Source organism: Bactrocera neohumeralis, chromosome 3 (genome assembly GCF_024586455.1).
Source record: "Bactrocera neohumeralis isolate Rockhampton chromosome 3, APGP_CSIRO_Bneo_wtdbg2-racon-allhic-juicebox.fasta_v2, whole genome shotgun sequence".
Lineage (NCBI taxonomy): Eukaryota > Metazoa > Arthropoda > Insecta > Diptera > Tephritidae > Bactrocera > Bactrocera neohumeralis.
Window position 1 is genome coordinate 832643 of NC_065920.1, and position 26385 is coordinate 859027.

General features: G+C 34.1%; 4 protein-coding genes across 16 annotated transcripts; 2 read left to right on the top strand and 2 right to left on the bottom strand.

Moving 5' to 3' along the window:
* The first annotated feature begins 73 nt into the window (after positions 1-73).
* On the top strand, positions 74-10866 carry LOC126752357 (NF-kappa-B inhibitor cactus-like). Of its 4 annotated transcripts, none has more exons than XM_050463100.1 (7): positions 74-161; positions 978-1813; positions 2169-2346; positions 2445-2655; positions 9581-9669; positions 9756-10013; positions 10426-10866. In XM_050463100.1, the coding sequence occupies exons 2-7, from the start codon at positions 1143-1145 to the stop codon at positions 10483-10485; spliced, it is 1467 nt and encodes a 488-aa protein (XP_050319057.1). In that variant the 5' UTR covers positions 74-161; positions 978-1142; the 3' UTR covers positions 10486-10866. The 4 variants fall into 4 exon arrangements, with proteins under 4 accessions (XP_050319057.1, XP_050319058.1, XP_050319055.1 ...); XM_050463101.1 differs by having other exon boundaries at positions 78-148; XM_050463098.1 differs by having other exon boundaries at positions 105-418.
* A 442-nt stretch (positions 10867-11308) lies between these two features.
* Positions 11309-14711, bottom strand: LOC126752352 (uncharacterized). 3 transcript variants are annotated; one of them, XM_050463085.1, is made up of 9 exons: positions 14405-14711; positions 14230-14339; positions 13559-13696; positions 13326-13505; positions 13058-13251; positions 12905-12996; positions 12385-12693; positions 12159-12321; positions 11309-12046 (listed from the first exon to the last, which is right to left on the bottom strand). In XM_050463085.1, the coding sequence occupies exons 2-9, from the start codon at positions 14254-14256 to the stop codon at positions 11332-11334; spliced, it is 1818 nt and encodes a 605-aa protein (XP_050319042.1). In that variant the 5' UTR covers positions 14257-14339; positions 14405-14711; the 3' UTR covers positions 11309-11331. The 3 variants fall into 3 exon arrangements, with proteins under 3 accessions (XP_050319042.1, XP_050319041.1, XP_050319043.1); XM_050463084.1 differs by having other exon boundaries at positions 12385-12801; XM_050463086.1 differs by having other exon boundaries at positions 11667-12059; positions 12385-12801.
* Positions 14712-14798: 87 nt separating this feature from the next.
* Positions 14799-16444, bottom strand: LOC126752360 (dnaJ homolog shv). Its single transcript, XM_050463103.1, has 3 exons — positions 15482-16444; positions 15206-15416; positions 14799-15088 (listed from the first exon to the last, which is right to left on the bottom strand). Exons 1-3 carry the CDS (start codon positions 16280-16282, stop codon positions 15033-15035), a joined length of 1068 nt encoding a protein of 355 aa, XP_050319060.1. The 5' UTR covers positions 16283-16444; the 3' UTR covers positions 14799-15032.
* A 365-nt stretch (positions 16445-16809) lies between these two features.
* LOC126752356 (protein croquemort) lies at positions 16810-25688 on the top strand. Of its 8 annotated transcripts, none has more exons than XM_050463091.1 (6): positions 16810-16994; positions 23535-23789; positions 23865-24167; positions 24231-25030; positions 25097-25187; positions 25241-25688. In XM_050463091.1, the coding sequence occupies exons 2-6, from the start codon at positions 23661-23663 to the stop codon at positions 25391-25393; spliced, it is 1476 nt and encodes a 491-aa protein (XP_050319048.1). In that variant the 5' UTR covers positions 16810-16994; positions 23535-23660; the 3' UTR covers positions 25394-25688. The 8 variants fall into 8 exon arrangements, with proteins under 8 accessions (XP_050319048.1, XP_050319046.1, XP_050319051.1 ...); XM_050463089.1 differs by lacking the exon at positions 16810-16994 and adding an exon at positions 19773-19994; XM_050463094.1 differs by lacking the exon at positions 16810-16994 and adding an exon at positions 20087-20270.
* The last annotated feature ends 697 nt before the right edge of the window (positions 25689-26385 follow it).

The following is a 26385-nucleotide window of genomic DNA, read 5'->3' on the forward strand; positions in this document are numbered from 1 at the left end:
TACTAATCGGAACTTTTCATCACAATTTGTAGTAGAGCATTATGTACTAGATTAAATCAAAATGGCGACCAAGCAACAGGCAATGTTGTCATTTTCGCCAGTTTTAACGAGAAAGCGAATTAATCAACACATATTGTGTTAGAGTGAGGTTGGCAGCAAGAGTAAAAAATTAAATAATTTAAGCGCAAGCATTACGTACACTTATTAAATACATAAAAGAAAGCGTATATTTGTTTGACCAAAGAATAATAAATTCAAGGCAACACTTAAAGTGATTTGTGATTCTAACGTACCTAAGCATTTTAGCATAAAAATGAATAAAACAGCCGTCGATGGAAAATAAAAACATTGAATAAAACGCGAATTGGAGAAGTGAAAAAATGTTCATATGAAGAATTCGAAATTTGTACAAATATATGTACATATATAAAAGCATTTCGCACATAAAAATAAATAAGCAACATAAAAACATGATTTGAATAGTTCCTATATTGAAATTCTAAAGTGATTAAAGATCAGTGAAATACACTCAAAGTACTAGTCATCTTATTTTAAACTTTGCTCATGACTAAAAAAAATTATTCATTGATTTAAAAGTGAGACTTTAAAACCTGTGATCCTTTTAAACTGTGTGTTAGGAAATAATGAATTCGATTTTCATTCCAATACGAATTCTTTCGAACAATTGGTGAAACTTTTAGAGATATACATATTTTGTCTCAACGATATTTAACTCCCGACTAATGGAAAGATCATATCTTGACATAATATTGGAATGTTTTTTTTTCATTATTTTTTCGTTTACGGAAAGATCTTTAACATCCCTATAACTTACAGTGCTTTTAAAAAACTTGAGTTATAACCTTGAAATTAAGTGTTTTATGTTGTTTGAAAAAATGTTTTTAATATAGAGCTCAAAATAAGTTTCTTCAAATATAGGTAGAATACTAATTGAAGTTTAATTTCTATATTTTTAGAATTATTTGATAGAAAGCAATGAATTTTCTTGTTATTAAAAGAAGTAAACTGTTTGATATACATAAGTATTTGTGAATGAACAATATTTTTAAAAGAGTAAATAACAATAAAAATAGTTTCAGTGAATTTTTATATTGCCAATTATATTAAAATAAAACTATAAAATGTCGAATAAAAATACAGCGGAATTTAAAAGTGGAAATAAGAACACCGATGAAGAAAGTTGTCAAAAGAAGGAGTTATTAGGAAATGTAGACTTCGATTTGGCACACGGAACGGATTCGGGGTTTCTTTCAGGACCACAAAACTCTTTCTTCCAAGAAGATGAAGAATGTAAACAAAGTTCTGCTGAAAACATTGGTAACAATTTGAATGCCCAAAATCCCAATATCGATAAATCAGTACACCGAGATGGGAATTTTGCTAATATTGGCGAACATTGTGAAAAAGCTGCTGAGGAATTATGTATTGTTGATTCGGGCTGCATTGAGGAAGAAGAATGTGAGTCCAACGATTTACATGCCGACACTGAGCCTCCTCATGCCATTGTACAGCCCAATACACGATCGCGACCACAAGTAAACCAAACAAGTGCATCTGAATTTACAAGTTCACAAGATAATAAAATGAAAACAAAGCAAGATGTCGATGCTCACATTTCAGAACGCTTTTCTAATCTTAGTTTACAACACGGCACAATAAATGACTTGGGCGCGTCTTGCAAAGATACTGCCGTGGACCCTGAACAAGCGAAACCAACAAAGGCATCGGCTGAACTCCTCAATAAATTGCCAGCATGGGAACAATACTACCAACAAAATGACGAAGGAGACACGTAAGTTCTAAATATAAAGTATACAAGCTTTATTTTCCCACAATCACGGCCGTTGAAAGAAACGCGGGGGGATATAGGATGCGAGTCCCTAATCCATCAATTGTTAAAAAAAATCTGCAAACAAAATTTTCAGAGCACTGTGCTTACCTGTGCTCCCGTACCGGGAGTAATTGTCTGCGATAACCCTTTCTATGTCTCCCCGCCAATAACAAGTTTTGTTAAATTATGTTAATGTTTCGTATTTATGAATTTAAGTCATTATTACTCAATTGGGTTAAAATTAAAATTTAATTTTTAAATCTTTTAAATAAAATATCACTGTTTTCATGTATTCTTAAAATGATTTTTTATTCAGTTATCTTCATTTGGCTTGCATATCGGGATACGACAATGTGGTAGCTGCTCTTTTCCGCCTCGCTATACATCCTTGTCTGTTGGACATAAAAAACGATTATGGACAAACTCCCTTACATCTAGCTGCGCTAACAAAACAGAGAAAAATTATGCGCATGCTATTGCTAGCTGGCGCCAAGGTATGTTTGATCTATGGAAAAGTTAGTATACGTTTATAATATTAATAGTCAATCAAGTATATGGTTTAGTAAATATGGGCTCTATTCTGTATTTGCAGCCAACCATACGCGACAACAACGGAAACACAGCCTTACATATTGCTTGTATGTCTGGCGATGAACAATGTGTGAATGCTTTAACTGTTCCATTTAGTGCTTCAGAGATCAATGAAGCTCACCGCCAGTTTGGTTACAGATCCAATGATAAGCGAGTTTCTTCACTTAGTTATGCATCTTTACCCACTGGTTTAGAAATTCGCAATTACAACGGTAAGTTATTTATTTAACTTTTGTTTTCGAATTTTGAATGTCTTTTTGACTATCATATGGTTCCTAAAGATAATTAAATATAGTCGTTTAGTGAGAATATATGATATATACAATGAATTCAAATAAATATTTCCGTATGAAAGGCAAATTATTTTAGTGCGACTATTTGCTTGATTAAAAAAAAAAGCCTTTCCAAAAATATAAAAATTGGCGACTGTCTCTGTTTCTCGGCTAGACAAGCGCGAAGACAACATAACGGTAACGAAAATAAGGAATTCTCAGCGTATATAGATATTTTTATTTATAGACGTAATATTTCGCTATGTTCATGTGTGTATGTGCATATTATGTGATATAAAATTAAACAGCCGTGGAAGCCATTGCCTTGAACAAAATTTACGTAAGCATATGTATGTACATAATTTCATTTACTTACACGTTTATATGAATTTATGTACATATGTATATTCAGAATATAATTACATAAATATGCACATACATTTAAGGTATACAAATTTCTTAATCTTTTATTCAGTAGAATACATACATATATATACATACATATAATATATAATTTGTATGTCCAATACGGCATTTCAGAACACGATAGATTTTTGGCGCATGCCGAAAGTACTGACGTCAATAAAAGTTTTTCCAAAGGAAAATTTTAATTTTTGCGCCCCTCAGTCGCAAAGTTTTTGCAAAGGTTGTAAATAATTGTGCCAACTCCGGTATGAGAAACCAAAATAAACTGACTAAGTTATGTATGTTTGTATGTATGTATGTGTGTATGGATTAAATATTTGGTTGACTCAGGTATTAGCTTGTTTTAGGTAAACCTGTTACATTATACACATTTATGTGTATATGTATGTATAGTATATCTGCACCAATAATACCGTTAATGTATTGATCGGTCAAGTGGAGCTATAAATAGCGCATGCCTTCAGTGAGGATACAAGGTACATTGCTCTATATATTTATTCATATGTACATAAGTATGTATGTATATTCATACATAAATTGTTTTCTTACATTTATAGTATGATTGTTGCTATTGTCCCTAGAAGCAATATATGAATATGTCGTCAGAGGCACGGTTTTATAAACATATTGTTATTTAAAAAAAAAACTGAAATTTTTATACACAAAAATAATATTTTAGCCATACAAATATTGAAAAAAAAATTAAAAAGCCCAATTTGACTGTTAAATAAATTGATTTACTTTGCATCTTAAATCTTAACGCAATACACATGTATGTATGTATGTACATATGTGCATAGGATGTAGTTCACATCGTTGTATTATATGCCGTTTTTTGAAGAACAAATGTAGTAAAAGGCGAGTAAAACAGACCGACCTAAACGCCGCAAGCTAAACGAAAGTGTGTTTCTTGTTTATTTATGTATGTACATATGTATATTTTTCGCGTTCTTTGCACAGACGTCAAATTGGCTGACACACAAAATTCTTCGTATATTTCGAGAAACTACCTCATTCGTAAAATTATATACAGAGATATTATATGTTCAAAATGTAAAATTGCGTGAACGTTTCAAGGAAAATATTTGTACACCAAGAGTATATTATTTGCATGACTTCTCTATAATAATTCACGTACTTTGATTTTTTTTTGTAAGATATTGAAAGTGAGGTTATTTTACAATGTGCATATGCTTTTTCTACTTGACTTGAGGCAGTCAACAGGTGTCTGGTAATGCTTGATTCAACGCACATCCCCTTGTTATTTAATGCGCTCGGGGTGGACTTTCTTCGTTTTCTAGAAACTTTCCCCTCAATCGGAAGAACCCAAAGCTTTGTTTGTACTTACATTTGTATGTAATTACAGCTTAGTGATGTCTAATGCTGTTAGCATGTTTATCTACATTCATTACATTATGTATGATGAACACATGTAATATAAACTTGTATCCCCATTGGTTAGTATTTTGACCACAATGAAATCAAAGCTCATTGCAGTCGCCGCGTTTGATACGCTGCTAAATATAAAATATTTTGGGGTTTTCCCCAACACCAAATAACAAAAGCAAATGGCAACAGCATGATTAGGGCAAAATTCCAAACAACCGATTGTACAGAAGAGCAGCGAAAATGAAGCGAGACTAACAAATGACTGAAATATGGCTGAAGAAGTTAAACTTTCGAAAGCTGACGTTAAAAGCAACAAACTTTGGATGTACATATGTATGTACATACATATACGTTTGTATATACACACTACGTAAAACATATAACGGAATCATGTCTTGTGTTTTGGTATTTAGGGTATCACAGGATACCCCGCAAAAGGATATAAAATTAACTTTTCTGTTTTTCTGTCGAAAAGTCTTTTCAAAGGTGGTTATCAGCCTTTCGAAATCCCTGTCCGTTAGTTATATTTATCATAGACGTATTGGTAATGCTCGTTGTATTATTATCATCTGTCATAAAAGCTGTCCGATATGTGTCCAAAATCTTTTTGTAAATTGGTTGTGTTCACTTTGGAAAATACCCACTGATAAATCGTTTTATGCTTTCGTGCTTACCGCTGCCTTATTTGTAACCGTTGAAGTGTTTTACCGCATTTCAATATTGTTGTTAAGATTACTTGTGAATCGGGCGTGAATGTGCATTGATTAGATACGAAAACAACAGAATGTAATATTTAAAGTGAATCCGTATATGTATGCCTGTGTATACATAAATAACTGAAAGAATTATTGAATTTTGGTTACATAATTACTGTATACAAAATAAAAATTGATCTGTGCATTTTTATTTTACCACTGACTAGCGTTTACATCACCGGCCATCTGCTTGCTAGAGAGTCTCCGAAAACTCTTTTATTCGGTTGCGTTTCACATGATTTGGGTGTCACGAACAGGTTTTACTCTATCTGTTTATACCAAGCGTACAAAATGCCAGCTATGGAGGCTTTAATCAATTCAGCAATGAGGGCCTATGAAAAATTAACATTAAACAATGTAAAATTTTCACAGATTTTCAGAGTATATATTCAAACCTTCAAATTTAAAATTGAAGGCATCGACATTGGCATTGGCTACGGAAGTAAACTTCTTAGATAGGATCTAAGTAACTAGTGAAGTTACTAAACTATGTGCATTTCGAGTAAGTTTAGGTTATTTTTATGCTAAATCTCTTGAACTCTCTCAAAGAAATCAAAGTAATTTTTCACTTATGTAGTATCGTTTAACTGTTTTATTGGTGCACGTGTTACTTTCTCAGATTACTTTCGACCATTATCGGTTTCTTCGTCTTGTCTTATTTGGTTTTATTCGTTTTGAGGTTTTTTATAGCGGCATTTCGTTGAAAGTTGTCGCTGGGGTTTTCTGTTATTTCACCTGCTTTGCGCAAGCGTTTTTATGTTTTTATTACAGTTTCGCTACAATCGTCACATAACTGAAAGCAGTCACCAATTCACCGTGCGAATAGAGTTACATTGTTAAGTGTCAAATGCTTTTGTATTTCCTTCCTTCCAAATAGGCGGAAAACCCGCCTTTAGTTAGTGTTTGCGCTGTCTTAAATACCCTGCAGAAATAAACTACTTCTTAACTACCTTGCAACTAGTTTCAACCTCATAGTAGTTAATGAAATTAACTATGATTTATGGCAGGTAACTGCAAACATATTTGTGCTTATATTGAAATTGTTTTCCGAATGAGTAAAGCTTCATGCTTCTTGTTGTTAACTAATTCTTATCAAGATTGTAGGGGCCATTGGAAAAATGTTATTTCATTGAAAAACCCTGTCGTACAAGTGTGTACATACAAGTGTATATTCATGCGTATGTTACGTATTGGGGAATTCAAAAAGATCTAAAACTTGGCGGTGACAGCTTACTCACTCGTATCTCTTATCTTCAATGCAAAATTGTTTCTGTTTATTATAAGTACGTTTGTGGTTGGTAATTCACAGTCCATTCATTTTCTCGGAGATTTACTTGAACTTCAGTTTCCCGACATGCTCCGACGATTCACATGAATCTACATCAAACCATTCAAATGTTTTTGATGAGTAATATTTATGGCAATATTACAATTTTGACTAATTGGTACACATACAAACATATAAACATAATATTATCAATATTGTAATTATAAATTATACGAAAACCGCATGTTTCTCGAAACTTGCAGGCGATACTGTAGGTAGGATAAGGAGAGCTGTTTACATACTTACATACATACATATGAATTTACGTATTCAAAGCAATATAAGATTTATTTTTGATGTTTTCTTTCAATCACTTGGAATTTGTAGGAAGAAATTCATTGTTAAGAATGCTAGTTCGGCTCTAATCGCTGCAAAGTAATTTCCGAGCTTACCAATGCCTGTTGATCTTGTCCATTAAATACATATGTATGTATGTACTTTGTGTATTATTCTAGTGCTTTTGACAGCTTTTTTTATACTAGATCGATTCGGCTACCACTTGCCCAGTAGAAAACCGCCTTGAGGACGAACACTTCATACTATCGTACTCATTCGGATTCCTACTGGGTTACTATCGTTGTCATATAACGATTATTAGCATTATTGTTTTGTTTTTGGCTTTGTTAATTTTAGCTTTTACGAACTTAACTCACATTTCTGTATGTAAAAGTATTGTTGCTTACTTGTGTACTTTATTATGGGAATTTCTCGGGTTTTTTCTGAACGCACACATAAGCGGCCCATAAGTGCACGGGCACGTTTGTTCGGCGTCATCGTTCGATTGCCATGGTTCACTGCTATCATGTTTATATGAATGTACATATATATGTCTTTACTGTGTGGGTTAGTTGGTGTAGAGAAGTCTCAGTTCCGTCGTATGACTTCTGTATGAACATACATATGTACATATGTATATAAGTATAAGTATAAAAGTAAATTGAATTTATGAATGTACATATGAAATACTTGTTTCTGGCTTGAAATACCGTTGGCATTTTGTTTAGATTATTTCATAGTCAAAATGAGAGCTTAAAAGCACGAACTGCGTACTTAGTCCTGAGCTAAGAGCTTAATTTGTTACTTTGTTCACACACGAAGGATTTAGTTGCCGGGTCTCGCATTTTGCCCGATTCAGTTGCCTTTAATGAGCAACAAATGATTTCACGTCTGCACCCACACTTATTGTATCAGCGGTTTAAAAAAAGAAGGTTACCAATCTCACAACATTCATTCATAAATTAAGTATGATGTTTTTTGGTGCGCAAAGCGCCGAAACCGAAAGCTGCTTTCGACAGCACGAAAAGGAGCTACCTTTATGCCGCGATGTCTGAATTTGGTATCCCCGCAAAACTAATACGGCTGTGTAAACTGACGTTGAGTAACACCAAAAGCTCCGTCAGGATCGTCAAGGACCTTTCCGAGCCGTTCGATACCAAACGAGGTTTCAGACAAGGCGACTCCCTATCCTGCGACTTCTTCAACCTGCTTCTGGAGAAAATAGTTCGAGCTGCAGAACTAAATAGAGAAGGTACCATCTTCTATAAGAGTGTACAGCTGCTGTCGTATGCCGATGATATTGATATCATCGGCCTCAACACCCGCGCCGTTAGTTCCGCTTTCTCCAGGCTGGACAAGGAAGCACAGAAAATGGGTCTGGCAGTGAACGAGGGCAAAACGAAATATCTCCTGTCATCAAAGAAACAGTCGTCGCACTCGCGACTTGGCTATCACGTCACTGTTGACAGTCATAACTTTGAAGTTGTAGATAATTTCGTCTATTTAGGAACCAGCATTAACACCACCAACAATGTCAGCCTGGAAATCCAACGTAGGATTGCTCTTGCCAACAGGTGCTACTTCGGACTGAGTAGGCAATTGAAAAGTAAAGTCCTCTCTCGACGAACAAAAGCTAAACTCTATAAGTCGCTCATAATTCCCGTCCTGCTATATGGTGCAGAGGCTTGGGCGATGACAACAACCGATGAGTCGACGTTACGAGTTTTCGAAAGAAAAATTCTGCGAAAGATTTATGGTCCTTTGCGCATTGGCCACGGCGAATATCGCATTCGATGGAACGATGAGCTGTACGAGATATACGACGACATTGACATAGTTCAGCGAATTAAAAGACAGCGGCTACGGTGGCTAGGCCATGTTGTCCGGATGGATGAAAACAGCTCTGAAAGTATTCGACGCAGGACCCGCCGGGGGAAGCAGAGGAAGAGGAAGACCTCCACTCCGTTGGAAGGACCAAGTGGAGAAGGACCTGGTTTCGCTTGGAATATCTAATTGGCGCCATGTAGCGAAAAGAAGAAACGACTGGCGCGCTGTTGTTAACTCGGCTATAATCGCGTAAGCGGTGTCTACGCGAATTAAGAAGAAGAAGAAGAAAGCGCCGAAACCAAAGTCTACATACGCATATACATACATATGTATGCATATGTTACAGGTATATGTATGTACATATATATTATAAACAGATATGTGTACATATGTTTATTACATATATAAAACTACATAGTATATAACAAATACATACTTAAATTGTATTTTTGGTTTAAAATTTGCTAGAATAACGAAAACCATTATTTGCAATATATGAATATCGGGGTAATTCGTAAACCAATTTCACACTTTCGGCATTAAACTTCAGTACATCCAATACTTTATGGTCACTTGATATCTTACATGCCGTACCTATCTCCTTAGGCTACTCAAGTTATCGCTTGCACAAACGGTCGAACGGACAGCCACTCGGCATCCAACTCGTCTCATCCTCCTGATCATTTATTTATACCTAATTTTTTTTTATCAAACTGGATTACACTCTGTGCGACATGTTGAGAAAGTATTGAAATAAAATGACTGTTATGTATAATGTGGAAATATTTCGAACTTCATTTGTTTTGCATCGACTGTTATCTTATAGTATATTAAATATTGAATATATCTATTTTGTTGCTTTTAGGCGAATATTGTGTTCATTTGGCTGCCGAAGGAGGCCATTTACAAATATTAAAAACTTTAGTACAGTCTGGAGCGGACATCAATGCCAGAGTAAGACTTTTATAAGACATACATATACATAATTCCATATGGAATCATTTTCTAATATACATACATATATATTTATTTGTTTGCAGGAAGGAAAAGGTGGATACACACCTCTACATATTTCCATTGAAAAGGGTAATGAGGAGTTATTCAATTTCCTCCTGGATGATTGTAAGCCGAATTTGGAAACAACCACTTTCGGACGGCTGACTGCATATCAACTAACATGCATTCTGAAGAGGTCACAAATGCAAAGCAGTTTAGAAAAATTTGGCGCAGAGCCATTATCACCACCGGAAAGCGAATATGAAAGCAGCGACGACGAATCGGATTTTGAAGAATCTAAGGTGAGATAGAAATCCTAAATGAAAGGCGATAGCCAATGCAAGATGAATGAAGATCCGAATAATTGATCAGATCAACTTAAATAAGTTACAAGAAGAGATACACAATCAAATTTGTGTTCAGTTTCCTACATCGTTTGTAATGCGTAGAAACCAAATAAAAAAATAATCAGAACTAGATTCAAAACTAATTATATTTTTATAAAAAAAAGTAAAAACATAAAAAAAATAAATAAATATATCTAACTGGAATTGTATATATGTATGTAAATTCAAATACTTTTGAAGTGACAAAACAAAAGTTTATTTTTAAATAATTTCTTTAGTTACGTTTGATTTCTTTGGCTTAGTTTTTCATTTTTGATTTGCTGATTTTCAGTTGTTACGTTGGAGTTTATTTTATTTTTATTTTCAGAACTATGAAAGATTCGTCGAGCCGGGATACTTCGGAGGCAATGTCATGGCAGTCATGTAAAAACAAAGAACCGCCTTGTTTGGCGTGTTCTTTTCGTTTAAGAGAGTACCTAAATACACTCGATGTACTTAAGTTTATTAACAATATAAGGATACGAATTCATAAATGCCGAACGAAATTTAGAAAATTATAAGCATATCTTTACCGTTAAGTAGTTAAAGAATTGGTTTATAAAATCTCGATATTCTTCTAATTAATGTATAAATTATTATAATTTTCATGTACGTATTTTACAATAACTGTGACATGACTGTGGAACTAAGTATTTACTATATAGTAAAACATATGAAAAACAACCAATATCTTCATATAAAGGGACCTAAAACAATAAAATAATAATATATGTATGTATGTATATGTTGCTAACGCAACAATCGAAAACTGAAATGGTTTTAATTTATACTTTTGGGAAAAAACTGATTCAAACTTCGAGTTTCTTGATTCTCCTTTGAGGTTAGGAAGTTGAAGTTGGGTCGTGGTTGGTCATAAAATAATGACACCTCAAAATGTAAGCCGCATTCTCTACATGTAGTATGTATGCATACACAATTCTTATTTGTTCGTTTTGTTTTTGGAAATTTATTTAGAAATATTTACTTCATTAATGAATAATTATGACATTTCGATGCTTTGAGAATGCTTTCAAGCCCCGAGAGAGTTTCGAGCATATACATAATATATATATGAATATATCGATGCGATGGCGTTTATGTATGTGAGTGTATTATTTTATATTTAAATATTTCATTTTACTATGTACTGCCCTTAAGCATCTGCCAAGTGCATCCGATCTATCCAAAGCCAATAAATAATGGCGATCAGCTGCATATGTGGACGTTCCAGTATTTATTCGTATTTATCAAAATAACGTTTTTTTAGATCTGGCGGATACGTAACATAGATGTAATGCTCATTTTGGCCTATGTCATTCTGCATAAATTCTTGAATAGATGATGAAGCGCGTAGTGAATGCTGAGAGGCGCCGCTATTCCGATGATGAGAGGTTAAGGGCCGTGGGTGGGTATTGTAATGCCGTCCTCCTCCCGCAGCCACACCCATGCTCGGTTCGCTATCCAACGCTGTGACACCGGATGTCCCCAGACCTGCAGTGCTCGCGGACTTTGGTGCACCGCCGGAACTGTTCATCGTCTTGCCACCTACAGTTGTAACCGCTGTTGTGGCAATAGGTCTACTTGTATAGTCGCGTCGGTCTAAAATGTCCTGTTGGTAAACGTGACTCTGCGTCGGTGCATGTCGATGGTGTGGTGTCCCAGCCATGTCGGCCACCGTTGAAGTGCTCTGCGTATGGGCCTCGGTCCTGTATCGTCTTGGACTGTGGCGATAATCGTATTGAAGTGGTTCGGGGTATAATTCGTGGACCGACTGTTGGTAATAGTATGGCTGAGCCACGTTTTGCCGCATGCCACTGTACATACCGGTAGAGGTCATTGCCTGGTGCTGCTGCTGCTGCTGTTGGTGCGGGTGTTTTATTGCGCCTGATTGCTGATACCGTTGGTACATGTAATCGTGCTGATTTGCATTGATTGTCGTCTCTTCGGAACTGAAATAGACAACTTTTGCTTAATCAAAAAGCATTCAAGAATAGTGTGTTGCTTGACTTAAAACTACATCACTTGTCGTCGGTGATGTGAGTAGACGCATTAATTACTTACTCAAATAATATCCAAATAATGTAGTAGCAAAAGCATACTCCAGTCGATAAAACGAAGATGAGTATTAACGTCAACCCCCAAGGAAATGTGCGGGACTCAAGCGGACCATCCTCCCAATAGCGTTCGCATGATAAATACCAACAAACAGCTCTATTCATTTCCTCTGTAATAGATGTTATAGAAATATTATATCATGCACTATAGATTAATAAATAATTTAGACAACCTTCCATTTCTTTAAACATCTGATCCGTCATAGTCAGCAGAAGGCCAGAGATGCAACTGCGAACTAAAAACTCGCATTGCAATTTCAGTTTGTTAAGTTCCTCGGCCTTGCAACTGGAGCGTGTCTTCTGCATGTTTCCATTCTCGTTTTTGGGCTTGCTGCTATTGTCAGGTTGATTTGGACTTCCTTCATCTGCCTCATTGTGATCTTCTTGTACCTTTGATCCTTTCTTTTTGGCTTTCTGGCTTCGAGGGTGTGGTGGCGGTTGTGTATTGGCAGCCTTGTTGTGATCCGCAGATGTAGAACTTCCTGTTGAATGTTCACCGTCAGCATGTCCCTTTTTCATATTTTTTATTGGTTCATTGGCAATGATGGTGGTCGTCTTCTTGCTCTTTTCAGCAATAATTATATTTTCGACTATATTTTTTGGACAGGAAGTTTGATAGGGATTTCGGATGGGTTACCAATTGAGTGTAGGATCTACATACATATACATATGTATGTATGCACTATAACTTACCCGTGTCCTTAAATTTATTCTGACCAATTTTGTCTTGACATAATTGACGAGTTTGTACTTTAGACGCTCGTGTACCGCCTATAGATGAAGTTCTACGAGGTAAAAATAAAACTTTTAATACTCATAATTTTGAAAACAATTTATTAATTTTACCTTAGAGGTATTAAACTCAAATATGGCGTATTCGCTTTAGCTAATGCCGAATTCTGACCCAGAGAATCGCCCCAAACTTCGATATCAGTGACGACATGCTGGTCGCTGGTGGTCAAGCTGGATGACTCCTCTGTTTGGAATACCTCGCATCGCATTATATCACAAAAATCGGCCAAGCAGACAGCATCCTCGGCCTAATTATAGGAATGTAATTATGTAAACAACGATATTCATATATACATATGAAGGCTCTAGCTGTTTTCCAAACCTCATTAATGATACTTTTGTGACGCGTCTCAAAGTGTAAATCCAAAAATCTTTCTTGATAGAAGCTTTTACCACACAGGCGACATGTCCACTGGGTTGGTCGGTCTCGTTTTTTGGCATCTTGGCATGGAGCAAAAACATCGCGCAGCGGATGTAACGGACATTCTAATGGTAATTTCGCCTAAAAGTAGACAATCTCAGCAACCGTGTTCATATGGTTCTAAATGTACTCACCGAATATTTATCCAATATGGGTGTCCACTTTGAACGCACTATTTTGCGTACTAAGCGACTGCTATCTTTGGAGCAAAGTAACTTTATTATTTGTGTTTGAGGCCATGGTATAAGCAGTAAAAAATAAATTAAAGTTATCTGCAAGAAAAGTGTGGATTAGCAATTAGTCCATAGCTTAATACAACTAACTACAACTAAGCTGAAAGCATTATGTTATTTTACTCGTAAAGTGGTGAGAAGGACACCTTCAGTAAGTAAAAAGTAAGGATTATTCCAAAACTATTTCCCACAGATTGAATTCAGTTTTAATGTTTCTCTGTTTTTGACACATACGGCATATGTATGTATGTATATGGAAATGATAATGTAACATCGTTACGTACATATGTACACAATGCTGAGCCGGTTGTCAGTAATTTTTAGGTCACTGACGGTTGAAAAACAAGAGAAAATCGATAGCTTAGTGGAGGGCGCCGCTGCCAGAAATAATAAACTAATAACAGAGCTTGCTGTAGTGTGAAAATGTAGAGGAAAAGGTGGAATATACATATGTCTATTTTATTATCTCACAGTTTGAGATGCTATAATTTCAATTGTCCATATTTACATACGTACATAAATACTCTATGTATTGATTCATATATGTATGTATGTATACATATATCACTTACCTCTATATTAAAATATTTACGCGACATTCATAAGAATCACTTCACAAATTTTGGCAGAAAATATGAAATGGTTGAAGTTTTTCAACTAACGGTATGGATAAACCGTTCAGCTACATATTGTAAAAAAAACAATTTTAAGTAATTTTGGAAACTTTTCAAATGTAATATAACTCACTCCACTAGTGAACCATTTCAAAAATAAAATCGCACTTAAATAAATATATCGAACATTTTCCCCGGTTACATTAAGTCACAACGCGTTTGCACCACAAGACGTGCTTTCATGTTCTAGATGATACTGGTTGTTCGAAATTCGATTATCCTTTTCCTTTTGCCCTGTAAGTGTATAGGTATTCGTTGTTGGCGACAGTGTTGCTAACATTACAAAATCTCCCCTATCCTGCACTTTGTTTCTTTTCTGCCGGAAACCGTGTTGCATTTAATGTTGACGTTTAAATACGTAGATATGTATACACCGAGTTATCTTGTAAATTAATTTTACAGATACAATTTTTTATATTTACTATTGCATTTTCTTTTACTTACCGTTTATATTATTAAAACAACCATTTAAACAAAAATGTTATATTTCGTCGCATGTAGCATCATTTGGTATTTTGTAATAACTTAAAATTTAATTTAATTATTTCAATTGAATCTATTTAACCCGACGGTAAAAAATAACTTAATTTTAAAGTTCAAAATATATGTATGTTACAATTTAAATATTACTAGTTCACTTGTCTAAAAAAATTTTAGACAAGAAATTCTTTAAATAACTAAAAATTATCAGTGAATTAATTTCACAGCCCGTTGTACACCCTGTTAATGGACGCCTGATCAAGTATTTTTTTAAGATCTGAAAAAAAGTATTTATGTATATATGTACATATGTATGTATATTAGGTAGACGTACAAAATTTTAAATTTTATACGCCCTTTAATTTCGAAGAAATGTTATTTTTAAAACACCTACCTTCTTTTTCGGCATCGGTCAACTCTTTTTTTGGAAACTCCACATCGAATGTAATATAAAGATTGCCTTGCAAATTATTATTTTCATAATTTGGCATACCTTCACCCTTCTTACGAATCCGTGCACCTGGCCACGTTATTTTTTCTCGAGTAATGCTCACAGCGTGTCCATCCAAATGTGTGATGTTCATAGTAAATCCAATAAGCGCATCCTTAATTAAAGAAACATTTATTATAAATCATGTAAATGGATGGGTCAATATAATTGCAAACCTACCTGTAAACTTATTGTAACGTTTGTGTACAAATCATCGCCTTTTCTTTGGAAACTCTTATGCGGAGTTTGCATAATTTTAATTATAAGATCACCGGGCTCTCCATCCAAGTGGGGCTCACCTTCGGCAACAAAACGTGTTTCTTGTCCATCTACCATACCTGCTTCAACTTCAACTTCTAATGTACGCTCCTCATTGACAAGTTTAACGTTTGGACATTCATCACAAACCGTTTGCTGTATCATTTGGAATCGTCCGGGACCCAAATTACGAGTTACCATTTCTTGACGGCAGTTACACTTACGTGTACCGGTAGCCGGTTTTAGCACCGGCTTGTTTCTAACAATTTCTACAAAGTTGCCAGAATACAACTCTTCCAAAGTCACATATAAGTTCATTACAATATTGGCTCCGCGAGCAGTTTGATGTTCATGTGGATCACCGTTACCAAAGTGAAAACCAAAATCACCAAAGAAACTGGCGAAAGGGTCGGCTCCATGATCCATCATCCCATCTTTTTTAAGACATTCCTCGCCACATCGATCATATGTTTTTCTTTTGTCCGGATCGGATAGTACTTCATATGCCGCACCCAAATCTTGAAATTTCTCTGAAGCTGAGGGATCATCCTTGTTTTTGTCTGGATGCAGTTCTTTTGCAAGTTTTCTGTATGCTTTTTTAATTTCATTTGTTGAGGCCGACTTTTTTACATTAAGAATTTTGTAGAAATCTCGACCCGCAAAGGCGACACTTAACAGGCAAAATGCAATTTGCACCAGCAAGATAAAGGCTAAAGTTCTCATCGTTGTAATTTTAAGTACTCACTTATTTAATGTAGTTATTTATTTTCATAATTTATAAGATTTGATTTAATTCTTATCTTCGAACTTTGCTGGCAAATGTGCGAATTATATTGATACACTAACAATACTTTTGTGTGCGTGTTCGTGGTTAGCGCTGATTGGTTACCACTCTGCTGTCAAAAACGTAGAGATGCTACCAGTATCGAATTTAATATCGTAAATTGAATAACTGATTAAAATATGCTATTCACGATATTCTTTATTGATTACAAAAACATTAAAAAATATAATGTACATCAGTAAAAAATAAAACTCGATTTCGAATTAATTCTTACATTATAGCAAAAAACCGGCTTACGCCTAGCATAAGTATTTTTAATAGAAATATATTGTCAATATGAGAATATACTAAAAATCTTTTCGCAGAGACTGTTTGTTATTGTTTACGAATCAATTTCACCATGGTGAATGGTTTATTTTTGTTGTTAATCGTTTAGATGTTTTTTGCTAGTTGTCCGCGAATTGGGCTATTTATGAAGGTTTAAGAAATAATAGTGTTCATTGTACAATCTCTCATTGGGAATCGTGCAATAATTTTTTTAATAAGTGTAGTATGCAATAAAAATAAGAATTTTTGAAGCTATTGTCATCACATATAACAATGAGAATTAATAGATAACAAATTGCAAATCCTGGTTGTTTACCTAATAATGTAGGTACCATACACAAACATCTATAATAATACTAAAATTGAAATATTGTGGGGCATATGATTGTATGAGTGAATTTGAGGTCAAATATATTTTTTAAGCCATGAGAAAAATTAAGTGTATATAGAAACAGGGCAGATATAGTGGAGCCGAGATTATTTAAAAAACTTTTTCGGATATAGTATAGCTTTTAAAGAGATTACAGCAACATAATTTATTAAAATGTCTCTTTTAATTACTTTTCAGTTAATTATATCGTAGTTTTCTTGTCGATAATGAATTATGTATCGAAATTTCACAGCAGTTGTTATTAAGCTTTATATAATATATAAACTTGAACACAAAGCGATAATTAAATTTGTAGTTGAAACTACTACAAGGATCACGGTACAATGACAGAACAGACTTTTTTATATCCGGCCGAGGAGTGTCAAATCGGACCTTCTCCTCAACATTAAAAAGTGTGCAATGATATCAGCACATATGTAATGTAAGTAAATAGGGGGATTCTCTTGCTCTTGCAAGATTGCAGATTGCAAAAATCCTATACCGAAATATACAAGGGCTCGAGGAGCACCCGTTGCAGAATCTAGTGATATATGATTGGCTGATTCGGCCAATTTATTGTGAATGACTATTATGCATGGCTATTGTGAATTGACGCACCTTCTGCATACAATTTTAACAAAAAAAATGTAACAAATCTTTATAATTTAAATAGAAATTACAAAATTTATTTAAAATTTACCTTCCTCAACAATTTAACAACATGACTTTATGTAAAATGACAGCTAAAACAGGGTTTCAATTATATTTCTGCGTGACATTGTACGCAAATAATCATGGGGTTTGGTCTGACATATTTTACAGGACTTGCAAATATTTTTCTGCGTGTGTTTGTTGTTGTGCGGTTGTATTAGGTGGAAAAATCTGCAATTCTTGCACCGTGCAAGGGTTTTGCAAGAGCAAGAGAATACCCCTACTGTAAATTCTATAATACCGTTATTCCTCAAAAAAGAATAACGAATTTATATAAATATGCATTAGTACCTACATACTTACATAAGTATATATTATGAATTGAGGCCTTTATTCATATAAACCGACAAAACAATTAATGTAAGTATACACATAAACATGTTCGTTTGCATATTCTTTGAATGTTGCTGAGTAAAAACGTAAACTTCGGCCCTGACTAGCATTAAAGGAAAACAACACATAGAATATACATATTTATGCTTGCATCGTATTAATTTAATTCCACCAATAAGGCTTTCAAAGTTTAAAAAATATTTGTAGTTTTTTGTATCGAATTCAATTTTATCTATAATAGCATATCAATTATTAATGCCTTTCGAAGCGACTACTATTGCGTATCGTCTGTTCCATGATCCATCATTCCATCTTATTTAAGACATTCCTCGCCACATCGATCATATCTTTTTCTTTTGTCCCGATCGGATAGTACTTCATATGCCGCACCCAAATCTTCAAATTTCTCTGAAGCTGAGGGATCATCCTTGTTTCTGTCTGGATGCAGTTCTTTTGCAAGTTTTCTGTATGCATTTTTAATTTCATTTGTTGAGGCCGACTTTTTTACATTAAGAATTTTGTAGAAATCTCGACCCGCAAATGCGACACTTAGCAGGCAAAATGCAATTTGCACCAGCAAGATTAAGGTTAAAGTTTTCATCGTTAAGTACTCACTTATTTAATGTAGTTATTTATTTTCATATAAGATTTGATTTGATTCTTATCTTCGAGCTTTGCTGGCAATTGTGTGAATTATATTGAATCGAGTTTTTTCGTAAAATAATCGATTTTTCGGAATCGATCTTCAGTAGTCGAAGTCGATTAAGAATCGATTCTTGACATTCGACTTTACTATTAATTAAGTGAGTAGTTTCAAGTTATACATACTACATACGAGCACAAGAAAACTCGATATTCTTAATTCTTGACGATAAATTTATTAAAATGGCGCCTAGCGCTGTACGGATTTACTTTAAAAAAATAAACAACGGGTCGAATGTCCAGTGTCAACAATGTGGAAAGCAATTAAAATATAATAATAGTACGTCTAGTTAATCAAATATTTTAAATTGATTTAAAAACTTATTTTATTAAACTTGTTTAAACAATTTGAATTATTTAAAAAAATTTTATATGAAATGTAATGTTCTTGGTACATTATTTATAGACAAAAAAATATAATTGTTTTTAACTATTTATGTGTTTTATTTAATCGATTTGAATTATTCATTCAATTTATGCCTTGTGATTTAATAAATACATTTTTGTCTTTTTAATTTAAAATCGATTAATCGATTCTTAGAATCGAAAAATGTAAAAAAAGATCGGAATCGAGAATCGATGATGTAAACAATCTTTCCATCCCTAGTTCGTGGTTAGCGCTGACATCGTAAATGAGGCGCTGATTGGTTACTACTTTGCTATCAAAAACGTAGAGATGCTACCAGTATCGAATTTAATATCGTAAATTAAATAATTGACAAAAATATACTATTCACGATATGAGCCGAAATTCTTCATTGATTACAAAAACATTAAAAAATATAATGTACATCAGTAAAAATTAAAACTCGATTTCGAATTAATTCTTACATTATGGTAAAAATCCGGATTACGCCTAGCATAAGTATTTTTAATAGAAATATATTGTCAATATGAGAATATACTAAAAATCTTTTCGTGGAGACCGGTTGTTATTGCTTACGAATCAATTTCACTATGGTGAATGGTTTATTTTTGTTGTTAGTCGTTTAGATGTTTTTTGCTAGTTGTCCGCGAATTGGGCTATTTATGAAGGTTTAAGAAATAATAGTGTTCATTGTACAATCTCTCATTGGGAACCGTCCAATAATTTTTTTAATAAGTGTAGTATGTAATAAAAATAAGAATTTTTGAAGCTATTGTCATCACATATAACAATGAGAATTAATAGATAACAAATTGCAAATCCTGGTTGTTTACCTAATAATGTAGGTACCATATGCATACATATATAATTATAATATAATTGAAATATTGTGGGACATATGATTGTATGAGTGAATTTATCTGCAATACCTAGGCTGCAACAATAGCTGAGTATTGCAGTTCGGCCAAGTTACTATTTGAGGTCAAATATAAGTATTCTTTAAGCCATGAGAAAAATTAAGTGTATATAGAAACAGTGCAAATATAGTGGAGTCGAGATTATTTAAAAACCTTTTTCTGATATAGTATAGCCAAAGAGATTAGAGCAATGTACGTAAGTAAGTCCATCTTATTAGTCATAGTTAACTGCTCGTAATGTTACGATTCGAAAAATTAATCGAAACATAATTTATTTAAATGTCTCTAATATGTATTGTCGGTAATGAATTATTTATCGGAATTTCATAGCAGTTGTTATTTAGCTTCATATTTGTATGTATGTATGAATTTGTCCTCAAAATTTAATGAATGGCGTGTGTGTTATGTACTAGCTTTTTCCCTTCATGACTAATCGTTATAAGTATGGCGTTGTTAAACAAATTTAACATTACATACATTTACATATGTATATATAAACAAAGCATATATACACAAAGCGATAATTAAATTTGTAGTTGAAACTACTACAAGGATCACGGTACAATGACAGAACAGACTTTTTTATATCCGGCCGGGGAGTGTCAAATCGGCCCTTGTCCTCAACATTCAAAAGTATGCAATGATATCTGCACATAAGTAAACTGTAAATTCTATAATACCGTTATTCCTCAAAAAAGAAGAACGAATTTATATAAATATGCATATGTACATATGTATGTACCTATTTCTAAAGGCCCCAATTCAAATAAACTGACAAAACTACGAATGTGTATACACATACACATGTTCGTATGCATATTCTTTGAATGTTGCTGTGTACAAGAAAGAACGTAAACTTCATTACTAAAAGGGTATGTGATAAGGATTTATCTAAAATAGTGTACCAATTACTACTATTATTGCGTCTCGTTGAAAACTGTTTGAAGTTATTTAGAATTAGCGATAACGCCGTATCAGCAGGCCTTTGATTAGCTGCTAAATGTAATTGGATTCGAGGGAGGCACTTATAAAAGAGATTAGTGGTTAAATGCAGTTTAGTTTTCAATTTAATCTGCTTTGAATGTGTATTGTGGCAATTCACCAGTTAACTGTACATTTTTGCAACATATACTATTTATATACATACACTGAGGCACTACTGAATTGTTCATTAGGTAAATCAGTAAATACCAGAATAGTCTACACAAACTTGTTTTTATAGTTGTTATGTGCAACCGGGTAATTTACCCAGAGAATAACTATTTAAAAATTAACCAAACTCGTTCTATTAAATAAAGTATAAAACATTTTCGTTCAGTGCGGTTTGTTTGTTGAGATATAAGATATAAAAAATCTTTATTTTTGTTACTAAAATAATTTTCTGGCAAGGATTAATAACGCAATGTTTTCGTTACTTCCATCTAGCAGAATGAAACTATTCTTTTGAAAGTAAGAGACGCACAGTTGTTCTGTGCCTGACGTAGCGGATGAACGGTACTTCTTTTGTATCATCCGCCGACCATCTAACGTTTCTTTCTTACTGCCTGCCTTTTCGTTCGTTTCTTATACCTTTCGCTATATTTATTACGCCCTTGAGACCGCTAAAGCAACGACAAAGAAAGTGAAATATTTCAAAAAGTCAGTTCAATTTACACAATGTCATCTCTATATTAGTTACCGAAGTATACATTAAGGCAAAAAAGCACCAGGAAATTGTAATTAAATAAATGTGTTTTATTAAGTCGGTAGGACTGTTCTTAATTACTATGCCAGATATGAGCGCGATCTGTCAACCAGTTTGTTTACAGCAGCTGCTAGTCGGTACACCCCAGTAGTGCGTAGGGATTTTTGCATAGATAAAAATATCGAACAAATAATTTGTCTCCAATTTTGTAATTCTAATCAAATTTCGTTTACGGAATCATTGCGAATGCTGAAAAAGACTTGCGGTGATTCTGTTTTATCAAAAACACGATGCTATGAGGAGTAAAAAGCCTCCAAAGACGGTCGATAGGTCGTTGAAGACATGACTCGTTCTGGACGCCCTCCGACCTATTCAACTGATTAAAACATTAAATTTTGAAGGATGTGTTACTTGAAAATCGTCAGACAATTTTTAGAGAGATGGCATGAGAGCTCGACATCTCTCGCGAGTTCGTACAAATTATTTTTATGGATATTTTGGGTATTAAACGCGTTCTTGCTCGACTCGTCTCGATAAAGCTGATTTTTTGTATCAAAAATAGTACCGTAAAAAGATCTCTTTGGAGCAAAAACGCAATGAATATCATCGATCAACCACCTTATTCACCAGACTTGGCACCGAGTGATTTTTTCTTGTTCCCCAAACTGAAATTGCCGCTCCGTGGAAATCGTTTTCAGTCGATCGAGAGATAAAACGAAATTAGCTGAAGGAGCTGAAGGCCATCCCAAAAAGGCTTATTACATCTGATGGGGATTACTTTGAAAACGACAACATAAATATTGTTTTATTTTATTCGCAATTTCCAGGTACTTTTTTGTCACAATGTATAATACACAACTACGAGTATTACGTATATTAATATGTGTATTTGTGAATACAATGATAATTAGTGATTGAATGCATGAACCTAGTAAGTGTGTGTGTATGTGTAATACATTCGATTAAAGTTCATATTTTCTTTATTTATTTTATGTGGAATGCGAATTGTAATGGCTTTGTTTGCAACTTCTCAAATGGCTTATCGCTCTTTAGTTGTTTCACATTTAAAAAATTTGTTTCGTTTTCCCATAATAAAAGTATTAAAACTCCATTGAGATCCCTCACTTACACACAGTTTTATCCATCGGTTAATCGCATTTTTCGGATCGGTTGTCCCTTGAATATTTTAATATGCCAATTCACTTGCATATGGATGTATGTAAGTATATAGATACTTATTTATTTGTATGCATGTACCGTTTATAAGGCATGCTAAAGAGTTTTATTTAAATTGCCAATTGCGGTTGATAAGACAAAAATCTTCATTTACTTGTCATAATCTTTATATACCACACTCAACCTATTGATTTATGATGTTATGTATGCGAATGCGTACTTTTGTATGCAACTGAGTTTTTATTTATTTAGTACTTGAGGAGACCTTTGGGCACACTTTTGACATGGACGAGTACACAAAAACCTTATTAATTTTTTTTATTCTTAAAATCTTCCCTTTTTCCCTTGTTGCATTGACCTTTTAACTGTTTTGTAATTGGAAGTTTTATTAGTTTTGAAAAATATGAAAACCTCACGCCTCGGAATAGAGCTAACTTTTTGATATTTATTGCGATCATTTTTTTATCGGAATTATTTTATTACATATCAACAGAACTCGCACCGTTTTCATATTATTCCGTAGTAAAATTCAGATTAAGGATATTTTGATGGTCTTAAAAAAAGTAATTTAGCTTTATTATAATTTCTTACAACTTTTTTGCAGTAAGAGCCAGAGCTGAGTAGGCGCACTCTGAATTTGTCTCTTCGCTTAACAAAAATACTCTACTGCTTGTGAAAATATTTTATTTTTAAGTCTGGGATAGTTTAAAGAAAAAATAAAAGAAACAAGATGTGTTGTGAAGCTTGTAGCGTTACTCAGCGGAAAGGATGGATTTTTGGCTTTGGCACTTTCTTCACCGCTATCGGCATCGCTCTGCTTATATTTTGGAACGGAATCGCAGAAAATATTATGAAAAAAGTTAGTATGCATTTTAAAAGATAAAAGAGAACGCCACGAATTATGTGTATAATTCATGTTTTGAAATACTTTCAGAATTTGGTAATTAAAGTTGGTACAGAAGGCTATAATAATTGGGTGGAAGCACCCATTCCAATTTATTTGGAATTTCATTTGTTTAACTGGAGTAATCCTGAAGAGATAAGAAACCCGAACGTCAAACCGCATTTTGTGGAAATGGGACCATATGTTTTTCTTGAGAAGCACTTGAAACAAAATATTACGTTTTTCGAAAACAATACAGTGTCATACTTTCAAAAGCGAACCTGGTTTTTCGATAAGCAGCGATCTGGTGGTTCTTTGGATGACATGGTGACAGCTGCTCATGTGATCACAGCGGTAAGTGGAAGGAGAGCCAATTGGTCATCGCGATTCTAGGTAAATTGTGTTTCTTTGTTGTAGACTGTTGCTGATCAGATGAGACATAGAAACAAACTTGTCAAAAAAGCGGTTAATTTCATGCTGAATCATGAGGGCGGTGAGCTGTATACAACAAAAACAGTGCGCGAGTGGATCTTTGAAGGATACAAGGATAGGCTTATCGATTTTTTAAACCTTTTCAATACAACAAAAATAAAGATACCATACACTCGCTTTGGCTGGTTAGTTGACCGCAATGGTTCGGCCGAATATGACGGTCTATTCACAATACATACTGGTGTCAATGATATGGCTAATTTGGGTCGCTTGACGCATTGGAATATGAAGAATGAGACTGGCTTTTATGGTGCACCATGTGGCACCGTCAATGGCACCACCGGCGATTTATTCCCACCGCATTTAAGTTCTAAGCAAGAAATCACCATCTTTGCGACCGATGCGTGCCGTTACATGAATTTGGCGCCAAATGGTACTGTAGAAAAATACGGCATAACTGCATATAATTGGGTAGGAACGACGGAGACGCTTGATTCTGGTGAAAATTATCCAAATCAGAAATGTTTTTGCGACCCGAACGTCGAAGAATGCCCCAAAACCGGCGTTGTGGAGTGTAAAAAATGCCGGAACAATGCACCAATTTATGCCTCTTTTCCACACTTTCATTTGGCTGATCGTAGCTATCTAGACGCAGTTTCAGGGTTAGAACCGGACTCGAATAAGCACAGTTTCAACTTAGCAATAGAGCCAACCACTGGCATACCGCTGCAAGTAAATGGACGTCTACAAATCAATATGATGATCGAACCTGATAATGACTTCGAGTAAGTTTGTGTGATATACGAGTTTTTAAGTGTATGTGTATATTGTATAAATGTATGTGTTCATAGCATTTATCGTGGTCTACCCAAATTCCTGATGCCCATGTTTTGGTTCAATCAAATAGCTGTATTAGATGAGAAATTAGCCAGCAGAACGAAGGTAAGAATCTGCACTAAGTACGTCGCATAAAGTAGACATATTTGCCATTTCAGCTTGTTATGAATTTGGGAGATTATGGGTTCTATACCGGAATTGTTTTAATAACAATTGGAGCCATCTTCTTTATTGTTGCTATAGTTTTGACGTTGACTAAGCGATGGAAACGCACACCGATTGATGATGACGAGGACATGCTTACGACTTAGGTACTGTTATCGTATATCAAAAGTATAAACTAAACGAAAAACTGGGTATAACTAGTTTTATAGTATCTTCTATTGTACAAAGTCATGTTAACAGGAGCCAAAGTGCCAGCAGTTATTCCGGCTGCGAAAAGTCTGTGAATATATGCATGCTATACTTATAACAATTTACTTTGCAATTATATTAAATCGGCTGCATTTCTATTTATATTTATAGATCTTTAAATTATGTATTATAAAACGCTGAGTTGTGGTTATATATTTTTTTAATATGCAATAAATATTATATGATGTTATACATATATCGTTTATATGAGACGGAACAAATGCATGCTGTAATTTACTCAATCTCACTTCTATAAATATTCTTACTATCGCGCACATCAGGCTCAGAGTTTGGTTTATGTAACGGTTGTTTGTAATACCTGAAACTAAGCAAGGTAGTTATAATGTTATGTATATCGAGACGATAATGAGGGTCAGAAGGGGAATTGGTTCCAAGCAGCATCTTGGGTGAAAGTTTTGAGCTTTTCTTATGAAACTTGATACACTTAGGAGGTTGGTGATGTAGGTCGGAATCGAACTATTGCCTTAATTTATATAACCCGGTCACAAATCAAAAGACACCGCTTTTTGCACATTTCGACCTTGTTCAAGTGGGGAAAATAATGTATTTCGCAAATGTATGGGTATATTTCATAAATTTTTATTTGAAATTTGTATTTATAATAAACTTTACGCTAAACAGTGGGAATGTTTTTAGAACTAATTTAGTATGCCTTTTTAACCTTGATTGATTTCGACTTTTGTATATGGTGATAAGTTAAAAGCCAAATAATTCATTACAATTCTCTTTTAACAAACATGTGTACATATTGTATATACATCTCAGTACAATCGAGAGTGTTTGCATGTAAATAATGTTGTTAATGCGATAACAATTTCATATTGTTTAGTATTATTTAAATTGCTATTGAATATATTTAATTTATGAA

What these genes read in the sequence shown, in the direction of transcription:
- LOC126752352 (XM_050463084.1), bottom strand. Translation starts at nt 14,256, where the DNA reads ATGTCGCGTAAATATTTTAATATAGAG. An exon ending in ACAAAAGTATCATTAATGAG is followed by an intron (nt 13,252 to 13,325) that starts GTTTGGAAAACA and finishes TCCTATAATTAG; the next exon opens with GCCGAGGATGCTGTCTGCTT. An exon ending in ATTATTTGGATATTATTTGA is followed by an intron (nt 12,047 to 12,158) that starts GTAAGTAATTAA and finishes TGTCTATTTCAG; the next exon opens with TTCCGAAGAGACGACAATCA.
- LOC126752356 (XM_050463091.1), top strand. Translation starts at nt 23,661, where the DNA reads ATGTGTTGTGAAGCTTGTAGCGTTACTCAGCGGAAAGGATGGATTTTT. An exon ending in GAACCTGATAATGACTTCGA is followed by an intron (nt 25,031 to 25,096) that starts GTAAGTTTGTGT and finishes ATGTGTTCATAG; the next exon opens with CATTTATCGTGGTCTACCCA. An exon ending in AATTAGCCAGCAGAACGAAG is followed by an intron (nt 25,188 to 25,240) that starts GTAAGAATCTGC and finishes TTGCCATTTCAG; the next exon opens with CTTGTTATGAATTTGGGAGA.
- LOC126752360 (XM_050463103.1), bottom strand. Translation starts at nt 16,282, where the DNA reads ATGAGAACTTTAGCCTTTATCTTGCTGGTGCAAATTGCATTTTGCCTG. An exon ending in ACGTTACAATAAGTTTACAG is followed by an intron (nt 15,417 to 15,481) that starts GTAGGTTTGCAA and finishes TCTTTAATTAAG; the next exon opens with GATGCGCTTATTGGATTTAC. An exon ending in GACCGATGCCGAAAAAGAAG is followed by an intron (nt 15,089 to 15,205) that starts GTAGGTGTTTTA and finishes ACTTTTTTTCAG; the next exon opens with ATCTTAAAAAAATACTTGAT.
- LOC126752357 (XM_050463100.1), top strand. Translation starts at nt 1,143, where the DNA reads ATGTCGAATAAAAATACAGCGGAATTTAAAAGTGGAAATAAGAACACC. An exon ending in TATTGCTAGCTGGCGCCAAG is followed by an intron (nt 2,347 to 2,444) that starts GTATGTTTGATC and finishes CTGTATTTGCAG; the next exon opens with CCAACCATACGCGACAACAA. An exon ending in CGGATTTTGAAGAATCTAAG is followed by an intron (nt 10,014 to 10,425) that starts GTGAGATAGAAA and finishes TTTTATTTTCAG; the next exon opens with AACTATGAAAGATTCGTCGA.